The sequence below is a fragment of the Columba livia genome, chromosome 1 (genome assembly GCF_036013475.1).
Source record: "Columba livia isolate bColLiv1 breed racing homer chromosome 1, bColLiv1.pat.W.v2, whole genome shotgun sequence".
NCBI classification, from domain to species: Eukaryota; Metazoa; Chordata; class Aves; order Columbiformes; family Columbidae; genus Columba; species Columba livia.
The window spans coordinates 131,204,324-131,218,459 of NC_088602.1; the positions used below are offsets into that span (position 1 = coordinate 131,204,324).

The 14,136-nt window shown below is 42.2% G+C and overlaps 2 protein-coding genes and 1 long non-coding RNA gene across 5 annotated transcripts in view; 2 read left to right on the plus strand and 1 right to left on the minus strand.

The window, feature by feature from the left end:
• The first annotated feature begins 749 nt into the window (after positions 1-749).
• On the plus strand, positions 750-8,797 carry STRAP (serine/threonine kinase receptor associated protein). The gene is made up of 10 exons (XM_013369809.3): positions 750-983; positions 2,173-2,308; positions 3,069-3,150; positions 3,391-3,463; positions 4,050-4,146; positions 5,540-5,677; positions 6,253-6,389; positions 7,131-7,280; positions 7,847-7,912; positions 8,237-8,797. The coding sequence occupies exons 1-10, from the start codon at positions 872-874 to the stop codon at positions 8,296-8,298; spliced, it is 1,053 nt and encodes a 350-aa protein (XP_013225263.3). The 5' UTR covers positions 750-871; the 3' UTR covers positions 8,299-8,797.
• On the minus strand, positions 7,820-11,043 carry LOC135575444 (uncharacterized). The gene is made up of 2 exons (XR_010466219.1): positions 10,848-11,043; positions 7,820-9,631 (listed from the first exon to the last, which is right to left on the minus strand). It is a non-coding gene; the product is annotated as an uncharacterized LOC135575444 (long non-coding RNA).
• Positions 10,927-14,136, plus strand: part of DERA (deoxyribose-phosphate aldolase) — a 55,352-nt gene continuing 52,142 nt past the window's right edge. The window contains exons 1-2 of one of the 3 annotated variants that reach the window (XM_065030211.1): positions 10,993-11,059; positions 12,669-12,755. In XM_065030211.1, the coding sequence (XP_064886283.1) occupies positions 11,029-11,059; positions 12,669-12,755 (118 nt within the window). In that variant the 5' untranslated portion in view covers positions 10,993-11,028. Of the gene's footprint in view, positions 11,060-11,141; positions 11,237-12,668; positions 12,756-14,136 lie in introns of those variants that run through there. The other 2 variants (XM_065030219.1, XM_065030230.1) reach the window with 2 other exon arrangements.

Consider the following 14,136-nt stretch of genomic DNA (forward strand, 5'->3'; position numbering starts at 1 on the left):
GGGACCTACAAGGATCAAGTCCAACTCCTGTCACTGCATATGACAACCCCACAGTTCATGCCATGTGTTTGAAGGTGTTGTCCAGTCTCTTCTTGAACACTGTCAGGCTTGGGGCCGGAACACCTCCCTGGGGAGCCTGTTCCAGTGCTCCACCACCCTCTGGGTGAAGAACCTTTTCCTAATGCCCAACCTAAACCTCCCCTTGCACAAATTCCTGCCATTCCCTTGGGTTCTATTATTGCTCGCCAGGGAGAAGAGATCAGCGCCTGCCCCTCCTCCTCCTCCCCTTGTGAGGAAGCTGTAGCCGCCATGAGGTCTCCCCTCAGTCTCCTCCAGGATGAACAAACCAAGTGACTTTAGCTGCTCCACATACGGCTTCCTCTCCAGTCCCTTCACCAACTTTGTAGCCCTCTTCTGGACACTCTCGAGTAGCTTTATATCTTTTTTTATCCTGAGTTTCCCAGAACTGCACACAGTGCTCCAGGTGAGGCCGCACCAGTGCAGAGCAGAGCGGGACAATCACCTCCCTGGCCCGGCTGGCAACGCTATACTTGATGCACCCCAGGACACACTATTGGCCCATGTTATCCCTTCAGGAAGGCGGAGGAGGAACGAGAGAGCGCGGTTACCCCACCGGCGGGGCAGGCCGCGGCAGCAGAGCTCGCTGCGCGGCGCCCAGCACCGGCCGGCTGGGCCGCGGGACTACAGAGGGGGCAAGGCGGGACGGGCCGCCTCCTGACGCAGCTTCCGCTCCCAAGCGTTTCCGTGCCGTCATTTCCTCCCCCGCCGCCGCGATCGCCGTTTCCTGCCCGGCCGGCGGGGACTCGTGTCTGTTCCCAGGCTCCGTGCGTGCCGCGTCCCCGCCGCCGCCATGGCCATGAGGCAAACCCCGCTGACCTGCTCCGGGCACACGCGGCCCGTGGTGGACTTGGCCTTCAGCGGCGTCACCCCCTACGGCTATTTCCTCATCAGCGCTTGCAAGGGTGAGCGGGGACGGGAGGCGGCAGCAGCTGCGTCCGTGCGGTCGGTCCCTTTGTTGTGCTCTGCCCGGCAGAGCTGCCCTCGCCCCCGGTGGGGTTGTGGGGAGCGCGGGTGGGCCGGGCTGCTCCTCCGCCCCGCCGCTCGTAGGCCGCGCGTCGCTTTCCGAGGGGGTGTTGCTGGGGCGGGAGCGGGGTGGTTGTATTGGGGTGCCGTGTTCGTCCCGCGAAACGCTGGTACTTGCCGGGTCATACCGGCTACCGGCGTCACCGGGTGAAAAAGGGGGTGGACAGCTGATTGCCGTGGTGCTTAATTACTAGTTTGGCCTTGGGGGGGTGTCCAAGATCGCCTTTGGAGCCAAACTGGGGGCGGGGGAGGAAGCCTTGAAAATATTTAGTTCTAAAACTGTCCATTTCTACAGCCTGTGCTTATTTGCTGTGGATGTTAAAGTGAGATTCCGTTTAACCAGGGCAGCAGCCTGGCTGGACATAGAATGGTGGCATCCCCGTCCTTTCCCATGCCAGCTCTCATTGCGTGAATAGCCTTTCCCCTTCATCCATGTGTATGTTGATATTTTATGTATATATTCATAAGTTTAAAAGGGTGCCTTGGAGTGCTTCCAGTTCAGTTCTACATCTTCTTGTGTGAACAACTTTTTGCTAGCCTCCCAGAACAAAATACTCATAGGAAAGGCTTTCTCTTTTTCTCTTTTTTTTTTTTTTACAACATCTCTGTATGTGTTTTAAACGTATCTGATTACAAGGACAAGACTTATTTCTGAGTGCTATTAGATTGAAAATGTTCCAAAGGAAAAAAAAACAAAAACAAAAACAAAAAAAAAAAACAACAAACAAACAAACAAAAAAACAAACAAAAAAAACCAAACATGTCCTGCCTGAAGAAAACGTGAGTGAAAATAAAAGCTAAACATACTGCTCCTTTCTGTCTCCCTTCTTCCTTAACACAAACCTAAAGAAAATGTTTTGTCTCCTTTGGAGTAGCGTTTTAATGTCTATACAGTTTTAGATGCAGGTACATCTGCATACCTAAGCTCTTCAGTTTCATAAAGTATGTGATATTTCCACATGCTGTTGCAAGGGAATCTTCTTTTTTTTTTTTTTTTTTTTTTTTTTTTAACAGCTTCCTTTTTTTTTTTTATCATGTAACCTGAATATTGGTTTTGTTTTTGTGAAGATGGTAAGCCTATGCTGCGTCAGGGTGACACAGGAGACTGGATTGGCACATTCCTAGGTCATAAAGGTGCTGTTTGGGGTGCCACTTTGAACACGGATGCCACTAAAGCAGCTACAGCAGCAGCAGATTTTACAGCGTAAGTGATTGACTGTCTTTGAAGTCTATATTTTGATTTTAGTCTAGTGCTCTTTGGTGAGGTATAGCTGTAGTAAATTACTGGTTTGTGTATTTCTCTGTAGTAATTGTTAGCTTGTGTGTGGCTAGCCAAATTAAAGCCTCGACTTCTAAGTTCTTGAAAGCAGCTACAGTTAATTCTGTCATGGTGAACAACTATGGTTGCTTCTTGATAAAAATACTTAATTACCATACTGGTTTGCTAGAATAATATTTGTATGTGGCTCTAATCTCTGGCACTGTACTTGTAACAGAGTTGAGTGATTTTTATTTTGCTTCTACTGCTTATCCTCTTTTTATTACAAGAAAATTCCTATGAAAATTCTAGTGAATTATTTATTTGATTTTTTTTTTGTTGTTGTGGTTTGTGCTGTTTGCAGTATATTTAATGTTCAGCAAGTTGAATCCTCTTAGTAGAGGGAAATCTCTATTAAGTTGCAAAGAACTGCCTGTGTCTTAAAACTAAATGCTAATTAGTCTGTGTTATTCTGAAGAAGAGGATAAAGGAAAATGGTGGGATAGTACAGAAGACAAACAAACAACGCTTCAGTAAAAGCATATAAAGTATTCTCATCGACTAACTGGGTTATAACATAAAGGTGTAGCATTTGTGATAAGATGCTATGGTGGTGTCAGGAAAGATTGCTTGCAAACTAGTCTGACTGTTCAGGTTGATTTGTCTTGGTGCTACTACAATATAAATGTTTTCTCTTCCCATTTAGCAAAGTGTGGGATGCTGTGTCAGGTGACGAACTAATCACATTGGCTCACAAACACATTGTCAAAAGTGTGGATTTTACACAGGTATGAAAAAGCTTTATACTTTATTCACAAGTAAGCTCTTGAGCATGTTTTGCTGTTACTTACTTTTCTGCTTTTTATGTGTGTATCTTAACACGCAAGTAACTTAGAGTCTTTAAGATGATAAATGCAATAAGCATGTTAGAGGCTGTCTGAGAGAAAGAGCTGTTATTTTAAGACTCACAGATGAAGACTGGTATTTTGATTCAAAATAGAGTTGACCCTTTATAACTTCTGTTTCAGGATAGCAATTATCTGTTAACAGGTGGACAAGATAAACTGTTGCGTATCTACGACTTGAGCAAGCCAGAAGCAGGTGAGTCTGCTTTTAGAAATGATTCTTGTTTTCTGGACTTAAATTAAAATTCTGAAATTAAGAGCAACTTTCTGTTTAGAATCATAGAAGATGAAGTTGAGGATTGTTTTACAAGTGCAGTGTCTATAACCTTTTGCTCTAGTAGGATAATCTGTATGTTTAAAGTTTATGCTTTTGACAAGTGAATTAGGCTTTATCTGTAATGGACTTCAAAGATACCATATTTCAGTTAAATGCAGCTTCATTAGGAATAGGTCTAGTTAGTTAAAATTTAGTCATCTGAAAGAAAAAAGATGCCACATATCTAAGTGTGTTTAAATTCATGTCCATACTGAACGACTGATGATTGATATGAAGCTAGAGAACCTTGATTTTTCAACTAGTGAAGCTTTTTAAATTTAGGGAATCAGGTATCCAGTTTACATTTATCTTGGTCCTGGAATAAGATACCAAATTCACAAGTGCTTGAAGTAATTTTACAGTTTCTAGTAAATGGAAATCCATAGAGCTTAAGAAAGCTCCCAAACTGCAGCATGATATTATTTCATTTTCTTACATATATTAAAATATTTGGCTTTATTTTAAGAACCTGATGTTGTCAGCGGACATACTTCTGGCATTAAAAAGGCTTTATGGAGCAGTGATGACAAACAGATTCTTTCAGCTGATGATAAAACTGTCCGGTAAGAAAAAGTAACTTTCAGTTTTCTGAGAATTTCACTTTTATTTATTGTTATAATCTATGTGAGAAGATAGTTATGGTTTTTGGTAAAGAGTATAAGTAAGAGAGGTTATTTGATCCTAGATTATTATAGCTGCATGCCTAAAACAGTTCTCTTCTGCTGTTAGAGACATAACTTTTGTAATAATTCTAATTTACCCCATAAACATGTCATCCCTGATAAGAACAGGTGGTCTTTGAGAAACTGCATAGTAGAATAAATTTATGCCTTTAATATTTATAGAGATGAATTTATAGAATATGGTCTTGTGAACACATGTTGTGCTGAGGTATTGTTGCCTTGTCTTCTGCAATCCAGCCTTGAAATATGCACAAGGCATGGACTAGCCAGGGACTGGGATAAAAGACTGGGAAGAGTATCTGGAATTAATGCCCTGTTGATAGACATAGCCCTCTTTCTCTGCCATGCTGATAAGTTCCGTGGGCTTCACTGTTTTTATAAGATGGCTCATACAGTTACTGTTAAAGTGTTTTGTTTACTTCATGCCCAATTGGTAGATGTGCTGAAACCTAGACAGTGTGGCTGTTGAGGAGATGAATTGACAAAACTCAGACTAAGCTGTCAAGAAAGGATGGCTGATGTGCCTTCCTGCTTCTTCAGCTTTTTGGTTGATACGACAAGTGTCATCTCATGCCTTGCTGTCTCTCATTCTTGTATTTACAGACAAAGGGGAGAGAAATAGAACGGTCTTTTCTGTTTTGTGAAAGGAAGGATGGGAAGTTGCTGGTGCAATTTCCCTATAGCCTTCTTTTCAGCTCCTGTTCTTTTCATTTTCCTAATGTTCAAGAAAGGCAAGAACCTAGTCTTGTTTGTCTTCTCTGAATTGTAGAAACAGAAATGCAACAGTCAGCTAATGAATGAAGATTCTTACTTGTCATAGCAAAACAGTTTCCCTTCTGTTTAGATACCGCTTGCACCTCTGTATAGAAAACTATATTATCTTAAATGAATCTCTGGTTTTTGGCATTAGTACGTCTTTACCTTGTGAGGCAAAAAGGCAGAACAGGATCTTTAAGCCTTACTTCTAGAACTTATTACAAGATTTTTAATATCTAAGAGAATCCCTGAGTAGTTAAAATGATGCGTCAACCAGTTAATGTTGTTGCATTAAGCTTCAAAAGTAGCAGTATTCTGAAGGAAGTGTGTCTTCATTCTCAGCTATGCAAAGTTTTATGGTAAGAATGCCACTGAAAATCTGAAGTACCTGTGGAATCAAACCATGTTCTTTGTTAGGTGGCTATTTTTATCTAAATCTTGTCATGTATGGGAGGTGACAACTGTTTGATTTGCTGAAGTAATCTGAGTCTTTCTTGCCATTTTGTTTCCTCTTAAGCCTCTGGGACCGGAGTACCATGACCGAAGTGAAGGCACTAAATGTTGCCATGTCAGTGAGCAGCATGGAGTATGTTCCAGAAGGACAGATACTTGTGATAACCTATGGGAAGACTATCGCTTTTCATAGTGCAGAAACGTGAGTCCAAAACACAGAATTTTCACAGGTTGAGTAAGGGGCTTGGTTGTGTGTCAAAACTGACTGTACAAGGCCAAAATCAACAAGTTGTGAGAACTGGCATTAGTGGACATCTTTGTTTGCCATTTGTCAGAGGTAGAGTGTAAAACAACTACCTTTTTCTAAAATAGTGAACCCTAACTATGTATAAGATGCTAGACTGTAAAGGTTCCGTGCCATTTTCGTATTTCATATTAATTGTAATTGTGGTTAAATAAGTTTCAGCCAGGGTTCTGTTCAGTGCTATCAGAGAACTGATTATTTTTACATCTCTGATACTTCAAGAAAGCAAGTTAACACACTTAAGCATATTATAGACAGTAGTTAAGTAGTTCTGAATGTGCAAGCTTTTTGTTTTGCTTATTCTGAACTCATTTCTAACTTGGTGAGTGTGATTTGTAATTATCAAAACTTGTTTCAGAAACTGTGTGGGTGTCTTCTGGTTTTCTTAAAAGCAGTTGTGACTAGTAGAATCAGTTTCTTTGTTCTCAGGTTTTTTTTTTAATGAACTTTGTTAACAAACTTTTCCCTCTCAGTCTAGAGCAAATTAAATCATTTGAGGCACCTGCTACAATCAATTCTGCATCGCTTCACCCCGCAAAAGAATGTTTGGTTGCAGGTGGTGAAGATTTTAAACTCTATAAATATGACTATAATACGGGAGAAGAATTAGGTATGTTTTTCTTCCATAATAAAAATTAGTTCTGAAATGGGTATTAGATTATTGAAATAATGACTAATAAATTAAAATGTTGTACTTAAATAAGGTCTTAGAATAGCATGCAAGAGAATGAAAAGGTATATTATCAGTTCAGCATTTTTTCCTGTTGCAGTATACCTAATGTTATGCTTCTAGAGCTAATTAAAGCCTCCATCAAACAGCACTTTGCAGCTATTTAAAAAACAGAAAGTCATTCTGTATTGCTGTAATAGCAAGCTGTATGTTAACTGAAGTGTCATACTACAGCATTCATCGGATATGTCTAATGAGTTGCAGCTACTTGCTTTTATGAAAAATGTGATGTTTGTGTTCTTGCCTATGTTGGCCAAATGTATTTCAAAAAACAAGTGTATTTTTAAGTTTGTCCGTGGATACTATCCTCATTTAAAATTTTATATTGTGGAGTGAGTGGTTGAAGGAACAAAGCATGCGTACTCCATGCTACTGGCTTGCTTTGTAGTTTGGCCTGGAGCAAATAGGCACCTGTTTTCTTGCAGTTAATAAAACATTAATATGTTATCTAAATTTGAGATTGCTGAGATACCAATAGAACCTTTGTTTTGCATCAGAAGTTAAATACTGAGTAGGTGCCCCCCATCAGTATTTTTTGTCATCTTCAGATCAATTTTTACCAGTGAATTTCAGTTTTTGACTGAAATTTGAAATTAATGGTCTTGATATATTCTTTTATAGAATCTTACAAAGGACACTTCGGTCCCATTCACTGTGTGAGGTTTAGCCCTGATGGGGAGTTATATGCAAGTGGCTCTGAGGATGGTACACTAAGGCTGTGGCAGACAACAGTAGGGAAAACCTATGGTCTTTGGAAGTGTGTAGTTCCTGGTAAGTATGTGCTTGTTCCTGGTGAAACTTGGCTGCTTTGCCTGCTCTTTTTAAGTAATATCTGTCATACATGCTAAACATCATCTGTGTTTCATATGCTAACATTACTGTCTTCCGAGAGTCTCTATATCCACTCAAAGTATGTTAGATTTAAGGATTTACTTTTGTATCCATCATTTAAGCAATTAACTTCAAACCTATAAGCTTGTTGAGTGTAGACACTTTGTGGATAGTTAAGAAAATAGTCTGATGTATTTTTATGTTACAGAGGAAGAAATGAAAAACACCACTTTTATAAATTGTAAGGATATAAGAATCTCTAGAAAAAGTGTGAATTATAGGTTTATTTTATATTGTACTTAGGTTGTGTAGATTTGGGGGTGGTGGGTGAAAGCAATGTCTAGAAGACTGCGAGTGAGTATCCATTCATAGCATACCTTACCCAAGTCTCCTCAACACTAAATTCAGTGGAAAATTTTATTTTTTTCTGTTGAGGTGGGTGAGGGGAACTGAAAGTACTGACTGTACTGTTGTGTGGCTTTTTGTTTTTTCTCCCTCCTCTACAGAAGAGGAGAATGCAGAAGCAGCAAAAGCACGGACCACCCTTCCAGGAACTGCAGAGGAGGAAATAGGTAATGCACTGAACTGCCAGCTTCAACTCAGCTGAGCATTAAAAGATCAGCAGAAATGGTAGCATGCTTTAGTATGGACGAGGTGGTTTTCCCCAAGTACCTTCTGGCATTTTTCACTCTTCTGAAAAGATCTTTGAATGCATTTCCCTGAAAATGACCATGTGGTGTCAGACTAGTGACTAGAGCTGAACAGATGGCATAGAATAATTGGATCAGGTTAAATGGGAGAACAAACTGACCTGGTCTTTAAGCAACCTCTGCAACATGCTTTTGGTTTATATATCTAAGGTGAAGTTAAATAACACCCTTTTTATTTAATTGCAGAAGATCTTGCCTCTGAAAACTCAGATTCAGTGTACAGCTCAACTCCTGAAGTTAAGGCCTGAATATTGCAACTGTTACGCAGCATATGGACATAAAAGACTAAATCAAGTGAACGGTGATGAACAGCAGCCTTCCAGAGTGCGCTCTCTACGTAAGGCAAAGATGGGCAGTAATTGATGAGAATGTGGTGGAACTGGCTCGGTGTTGTCTGTATAAGAACTGACTATCCAAAAAAAAAAAAAAAAGACAAGTAGTAGAGTTTTGCTATCTTTTTAGCATAACTGCCTCATGTCTTTTCAAAGAAGTGTACAAGCCAAGATCCAGTCTCTCCAATTTCAGTTAGACTCATTGTAGTGTGTTTTCTTTATTAGAGAGAAGAGATACAATGGCTTTTACCCATTTTTTTTTTTTTTTTCCTTGAAAGTTGGAAAATGTGGCCTCAGTTGAAAAGATGGGATTATGTACTACAAGTATTTGGTTCGGGTTATGTTTCATTGTACACTGCTTCTGAATGTTTAACTGTTTTTAGTTGTCAAAATAAAATGCCTCTCAAAACTTGTATCTTACTGTTGAGTGTTGGTTTCGTGGAATAGAAAAGCAACCAAGTTAATTACATAAGCCCTTCTAGCATCTTGGTTTTGTACTATACAGAGGGAAAGTAATTAGAATGTTTGAGTGTTGGTACAGAGGCTGGCAAGTTGTTTGATCTGTAAGCTTTGTGTCTTTTTATTCTTTAAAGTTTAATTGTCTCTAAAATCAAAACCAGTAAAAAATTCCTAAATTAAACATGCTGCCTGAAATATTTGAATGTACATGAAAACCTCAGAGGTTGGCTGTTAATATGTATAAGGTTTGGGTGTAGTTCTCCAGACTGGATAAAAAAGTTACTCTTTCAAGGTTACAAATCATATTTTCTTCATTAAAGAAAATATTGCCATTCTTTCACTTGTCACTCCCTTTAATGTTATGCTGAAAGGTTTACATAATGCACTCTGTATGGAAGGGGGATAAGTTATACAGGGGCGTGTGTGTATATATATATATATATATATATACCTATATATATACATGTAACTTTTTACTTTTTTTTTCATATTCACACTTGTCCTTGCTGTTCTTTGGGATTTTTTTCCCAGGAGTACAGTAATGCTATCATTTTAGAAAGTTGAAGCTTATAATTTGAAAACTTGGGTATAAATTAAAACACTTCCGTTGTGAAGGGTAGTCAAACACTGGAACAGCCTGCCTGGAAAGGTTGTGATGTCTCCATTCTTGAGGATAGTTAAAACCCAGCTGGATGCAGCCACAGGGAATGTGCTGAGCTTGCTGGAGCAGGTGGTTGGACTCAAGTAGTTGACAGAGGTCCCTTCCAGCTTCAACTGTTGTGAGGGGGAGCTAAGAAGGAAAACAAAGAATGATACCATGAATCATAGTTTCTTAGTGCAGTAGTAGCATTAAGGATATGCTATTTCACAGGGTTTATCCTAAAATTAGTTACGCAGTTCTGTACTTCAATCTTACTCTTAAAACAAGCAACTTGTAACCCTCTGATTTAGACCTATGTTTCAGCCTTATTAAATATGTTAAGGCTTACAACGTCTTCAAATGTAATAATTCAACCTAGAAAGATGTTAATTTTAAAAGCTGAAGGCCGTGTTTAAAACAAGTAACTCACACACCCCAGCCCACAGTGAAACTTCTGGCAGGCTGTGGTCTCCGTAGTGTATTTTCAAGCAGGCTGTGTAGCATTTCATAAAAGGATCTGAAATAGTGTCCTCAGATTTCAGAGCTGTGCCCCTTTGCTGTTTTACATGGTGCTGTAGGGAGTTTGTGGTTTCTTTGCTAGCACTGAGCAAATATGGCTAAAGTTTCAAGGTGTCTCATCTAAATGAGAATATTAACAATGTTTAACACATTTTCCATGCAAGTTTGCATCATTACAACTCTGGAAAAAAGTGCAGGCCATTAAGCTGTCTGTGGCTTTACCAGACTTCCATTTCACAGGTGTAACTAGAAAGCTTTACAAGGTCACAGAATGTTAGGGATTGGAAGGGACCTCGAAAGATCATCTAGTCCAATCCCCCTGTTGGAGCAGGAACACCTAGATGAGGTTACACAGCAAGGTGTCCAGGTGGGTTTTGAATGTCTCCAGAGGAGGACACTCCACAACATCTCTGGCCAGCATGTTCCAGTGCTCTGCCACCCTCACTGAGAAGAAGTTTCTTCTCAAATTTAAGTGGAACCTCCTGTGTTCCAGTTTGTACCCATTGCTCCTTGTCCTATCATTGGTTGTCACCGAGAACAGCCTGGCTCCATCCTCATGGTACTCACCCTTTACATATTTATAAACTTTAATGAGGTCACCCCTCTCCTCCAAACTAAAGAGACCCAGAACTCAGCCTTTTCTCATAAGGGAGATGCTCCAAGTCCCTAGGTTTATCGAGCCCATTGCGTACACAAGATACTAGTTTCTACTGGAAGATCCAACTGGAAGAAACTGGAAGTTGCCTGGACTCATTACCACCAAGACAGCAAGGTGAGGTGTTATTTGCCACTGAAGGAACGAAATATACCCACTAGTTCCCGCCACGAAACGGCAGCGGTGTCTTACCCATTAGAGACTGAGGGGCGGGGTCCGTCCTTGGCTGCCCCGGTGCGAGGGCTCGGTGCTGGCGCGATGGCGGCGGGGGCCGGAGCTCCCCGCCCACGCGGGGCGGGACCGGCAAGGCCGAAGCCTGCCCGCCCCGCCCTGAACGGCCGCGGGGGGCGGAGAGCCGCCGGCTGCGCCGACTATGGCGGGACGAAACCCGGGCACCAAGTTGGGTAAGGGGCGGCGGCGGCCTGCGGGGAGGGCCGGGGCTGTGGAGGCGGGCCTGGACCCGGCTGTTGCGGCGAGCGCTGTTCGCTGCGGAGCCGTGGCGTGAGGGTTCCCGAGGCGGCAAAGCGGGCATCGCTGCTCGGGGAGGGCCGGCCGCCCCGGGACCGGGCGGAAGACCGCAGGTGAGAGGCGGGTCCCGGTGGCTCCCAGGGGTGGGGCCGGACTCACAGTATCACAGAATGTTAGGGATTGGAAAGGACTTCAAAAGATCATCTAGTCCAGTCCCCCCGCCGGAGCAGGAACACCTAGACGAGGTTACACAGGAATGAGTCCATGCGGGTTTTGAATGTCTCCAGAGAAGGAGACTCCACAACCCCCCTGGTCAGCCTGTTCCAGTGCTCTGTCACCCTCACTGAGAAGAAGTTTCTTCTCAAATTTAAGTGGAACCTCCTGTGTTCCAGTGTGTACCCATTGCCCCATGTCCTATCATTGATTGTCACCAAGAAGAGCCTGGCTCCATCCTCGTAACACTCATCCCTTACATGTTTATAAACATTGATGAGGTCACCCCTCAAATCTGCTCTTCTCCAGGCTAAAGAGATGCAGCTCCCTCAGCCTTTCCTCATACGGGAGATGCTCCACTCCCTTAATCATCTTGGTTGCCCTACGCTGGACTCTCTCCAGCAGTTCCCTGTCCTTCTGGAACTGAGGGGCCCAAAACTGGACACAATATTCCAGATGCCAACCCCGCCCACCGGGCTGCGCCTCTTCCCCGCCCCTGGCTGACTCATCTCAGGGTCTTGTGTTTCTGTAAAGCCAAAATGGAAATAGACTTGCGATTCCCATAGATCCTTTAGCATACACTCATGACACATTACTGAGGTTCTCTCTTCATTCGGGAGGCCTGTAGGAGGCTTTTTTTCCCTTTGGTGCTCCAGGGACTTGGCAGCGGTAGTCCTGTCACAAAGCTGGGCCTGGTCCCCTCTTGTGCACCTTCCTGGTTCTCCCTGGATAAACCTTCCCCTGCTCCCTTTTCCCCAGGGTGTTCAAAACATTTTTAATCAGTTGAAATCTGAATTGTAAACTCAGGACTTTACTTGCTGTTCTCCTTGTTGCTTGCTCTCTGAAGGCTGACAAGGACTTTCCAGGTGGTGTCTAGGCCTGAAAGGTGGCTGTGCCCCAGGTAAGGCAGAGAGCAGCCAAGAAAGGGTTTCTCTGCCATTTCCCAGATGGAGCTCCTCTTCTGCTGATTGCAGGGGGTAGGGATGGAGAAATGGCTACAGCTCTCTGAATTCACCCAGAAAACCCGAGCTGCAGTAGTGGAATGAGTTAAGGTAATTTGCCTTCCTACAGTCTGCCTCTAAGTTATGATAATTTGGTCAATGTGAGCAGGAGGGCAATTAAGGGGCGGAGATGTGGGGGCGGTGTCATGAAAGACAGGAAGCAGAGGAACAGCTGGTGTGGAACAGGGAGATCTGGAAGTTCGCATGAGTGGAGTTCAGGAGGCCACACTGTGGTGTTGTGTGCCCCTGTCTCTAGCACAAGCACAGGCATTTTTGCAGAGTTAACATGCAGTTTAAACAACTGCAAGTTGACTCTGTTTTTGTTCTCAAGGTGACTGGCATGTTGTAACTCCTAAAAGTGAGCTGTTGAGTTGCAGCTCTCTGATGTGCTTATCCTGTGGGCTGCTTGCAGGGACAGGTGAGTTTCAATTGTAGCCATCTGAACTGCATCTTTCTGCTGAAACAAACATGATAATAACATAGCACCAAAACTTCAGTGTCTGTTAGGAAAAAGGTGAGCACAGAAGTTCGCAAATGCAGCCCAGCTACTTTAAACTAGGCATGTGCTATGCTTTTTCTTACTGTAAATTTAATCTTATAATTAATTGTCAGTATGTGTGGGCAGTCCAGAAATTTGGATGTGAAGTCAGTTCAGTTCCTATCAAACAGTCATCCTCTGACTGACAAGCTTATATGTAAGGAAGGCCATGTTGCTAAGTGGGGAAATTATTGGCAGAGACAGGCAACCTCACATTTGTCTGGTTCTTGTTGTACAAATGTAGTCAAGGGGAAAGTATTCAATGTGCAGCTGACCAGCACAACATAATTATTTTTTTTTGCACCCACTAAAACCATCTTTGAGTATATTCCAAATATTTTCTATAACTCTTTCTCCTCCCCTAAGTAGCCCTCCTCTACCCAAGATGCAGAGTCAACTAATGCTCAAGATTATTAATGGAAAGCACAGAGGGATGAATGCCTTCTGCACTGCACCATGTGGCCTCTTCCAGCTGCAACTGATTTACCTGGAAAGGCTACTGCCCTCAGCTTATTTATAGGTACTTGTTGCCATCCCGTCCCAGTGATCTTTGTTTAAGTCAATTGCAATCAAAATGAGCTGAATTAGATGCACAAGGGCACGCGTAGTGGGAGAATGTTTGTATTAAGTGACAGCATATCCACTGTGTCTGATTTTAACAGCTGCATTATGCTGGCTACTTTAAACGGAGACCTCAGTCTTGCTGCCATTTGTTCTCCTACCAAATACACATCTGAAATATATTAAGTGCTATATTTAAGTAAGTTGCTGTATCTTAGCTGGTGGCAGTACTCAAAAGGACATGTTAAATCCTTTTTTTATCTTTCATGGTTGCTAGTGATATATGCTGTTTCTGTGACTTAGGCACTTTGGCTTTTGAAGGTTTTGCCAGCTTGTGTGAGCAGCTTTAACAGTAATTCTAATGACTTGCCCCTTATCTTAGAGCATTCTGTAGGATTACAGTTTTCTAACAGGGACACCTAGTGGTAAAATATTTTATACTTAGAAATCTATTATTGGACTCCTTTTCTCTGTGTCTTCTATTGCTGTGATTGCTACCCAATGTCATTATTTAAGCAGTAAATTTCTGATGCTGCCATTAGAGGGCATTTATTTGTTTATCAATAACAAGCCAAACTCTTCTCAAATCATGGCATATAATGCTTTCCTTTGTGATTTATTTTACAAAAAACAAAACCAAAACCATTTTTACAAAAGCCCTTCCTTCCATAAGAACAAGGTCTTTACGTGGAATAAAGAA